This window comes from Oryzias melastigma, linkage group LG22 (assembly GCF_002922805.2).
Source record: "Oryzias melastigma strain HK-1 linkage group LG22, ASM292280v2, whole genome shotgun sequence".
NCBI lineage: Eukaryota > Metazoa > Chordata > Actinopteri > Beloniformes > Adrianichthyidae > Oryzias > Oryzias melastigma.
Window position 1 is genome coordinate 214,485 of NC_050533.1, and position 1,980 is coordinate 216,464.

The 1,980-nt window shown below is 48.5% G+C and overlaps 1 protein-coding gene across 1 annotated transcript in view; it reads right to left on the reverse strand.

Annotated features, from left to right (window-relative positions):
• The window catches only part of stxbp5b (syntaxin binding protein 5b (tomosyn)), a gene marked incomplete at both ends in the record, with an annotated part of 12,408 nt that extends 10,473 nt beyond the window's left edge, over positions 1–1,935 (reverse strand). Inside the window, 2 exon segments of the mRNA XM_024266693.1 lie at positions 1,516–1,650; positions 1,835–1,935. Coding sequence (XP_024122461.1) covers positions 1,516–1,650; positions 1,835–1,935 — 236 coding nt within the window.
• Between the last annotated feature and the right edge of the window lie 45 nt (positions 1,936–1,980).

Sequence of the window (1,980 nt, forward strand, 5' to 3'; positions counted from 1 at the left end):
ACCCCTTTATCTTCCTCTGGGGGGGTCTGCACCCGTTATCTTCCTCTGGGGGGTCAAAGTTGAGTCCAAGTTTCCTGTGAAATCTGTTGCTGATCAGCTGATGCTGGTGGAAGCACAGCGGGGGGATAAATTTTAGATTTTTTTAAGTAAATACGTTTCTGTTAGCCACGCCCACATTCCTAATATGGTCATGTGCTAAACTTGAGCCATGTTTCACATTTTCACAACAGTGCAGTAAAAACGTGCAAGCAACAGGGAAATGGCGAGCTCGCCACGCCCACGCCGCTCAAAATCAACAAGAACCAACAATTTTCCCAACAAGCTTCCCAGAAACTCCCGGAGTTCGGAGGATCAGAGTAGGAGGAGCTTCAGCGTGCGGTTGGTTGTACACTGAACCTGGAGGTGTGGGAGACGAATTCCACCTGTTTACATCAACATGGCCGCCAAACCGCAGGTCCTGCATCCATCCCATAATGACTTTAAAACCTCCTCTGGATATTCCCGACTCGTGTGTTTCGGTGGATTTTGAATATCGATAATCAATCAAGATGAACTAATTACAGACATTTTAGCGTTTAGTTTTTTTTTTTTTTAATCGGGTTTTAATCTCGTTTCTGCGTCGGATGGCTGCTCCGTCGCTCACGTCTGATAATGCGCACCTGGAAGGGCGTTATCCTGATCCGACTGCGGCCATTTATGAAAGCATAAATACTGAATCAATAAAACTTCAACCTTGTTCATATTTTTAAGTTTTAATCATTTTTCACAAAAAGCGATTTTTTAAAGGCGGTGCGTCATGTTGTCATGGTAACCGCGCTCTCGCCGCCTGTCATGAACGTTACAGTGTCAGTTCAGAGGGAGAGTCGTCTCTTCCCGCCTGCTTCTGTCCAGATGATGAAGCTAAAGCTGGTTTCAGAAAAACAGCAGATTCATTTCCTCCTTAGATTCTCTTCTCCTTTTCTTTTCTGCTTCATCTCCGTTTCCAAATTCACCAAACGGATCAAAGAAAACCATGAAACCTCTCAGTGCTGGTGGAAACACAAACATCAACATCTGTTTCTGGTATTTCGCTCAGAGAAAACGACAGACGGTTTTCTTTTTTTTGATTAAAATCCCCATTTGTGTCAAAGTGAAGGTTGGACGTCTGTTGGAACATCTCAGCATGAGGTCTTTCTCAGCAGTTATTCTGGTTGACACAGATCAACCTCAGGAGCATCAATAACATCTTCAGCCCCGTAAGAGATTCAAGATGCTTCAAACTCAGTTTCACAGAGTTTTCAAGGACGGAATAAATGCAGAAACAGAAGCTGATGATCTCTTAACGAGAACTTTCAAAGCTAAATGAATTGTTACTAAATGATCTGCTGGAAGCAGCTGACAGTTTACAGCAGCCGATGCTGCAAATGCAGAAAAATCGAAACGTGAAAACCTGAAACGAGACGCTGAAGCAGGAAGGATGCAACCCCCCCACCCTGACCCCTCCCTCCTGCAGGACCCCCAGCGGGGGGGACTCACAGTTCGATGGCTTTGTTCCACATGATGACGTATCCCGACAGCGAGAAGGACTCCACGTTGACGATGTGGATGTTGCCCCGCTCTGACCCCACGTACAGCCACTTGCTCTGGAAGGGCAGGTGGCAGTAGGTGATCCTGCAAGAGACCAGGGGCGTCAGAGGCCCCGCCCACTTCCTGCTGCGCTGCCCAACGGCTGGGACGACGCACAGCAGGAGGCGGGGCCTGTCAGCGGGGGCTGGGGGGGGAGCTCTGCTCATTAAGGCGGAGTCTCTGAGGCAATCATCTGACCGCTGACCCCCCCAGGTAAACATCCACCTACCTCTCCCTGTTGAACTTCAAGGAGTGCAGGATGGCGGGAATCTTTTGCCTCAGGTTCCACAGGTGAACGGTGTCGTCAGCTAAAGCGCTCACCAGCGCCCCCTGTGGAGGTCAAGGGAACGAATCAGTGGACGATCATTCATACCA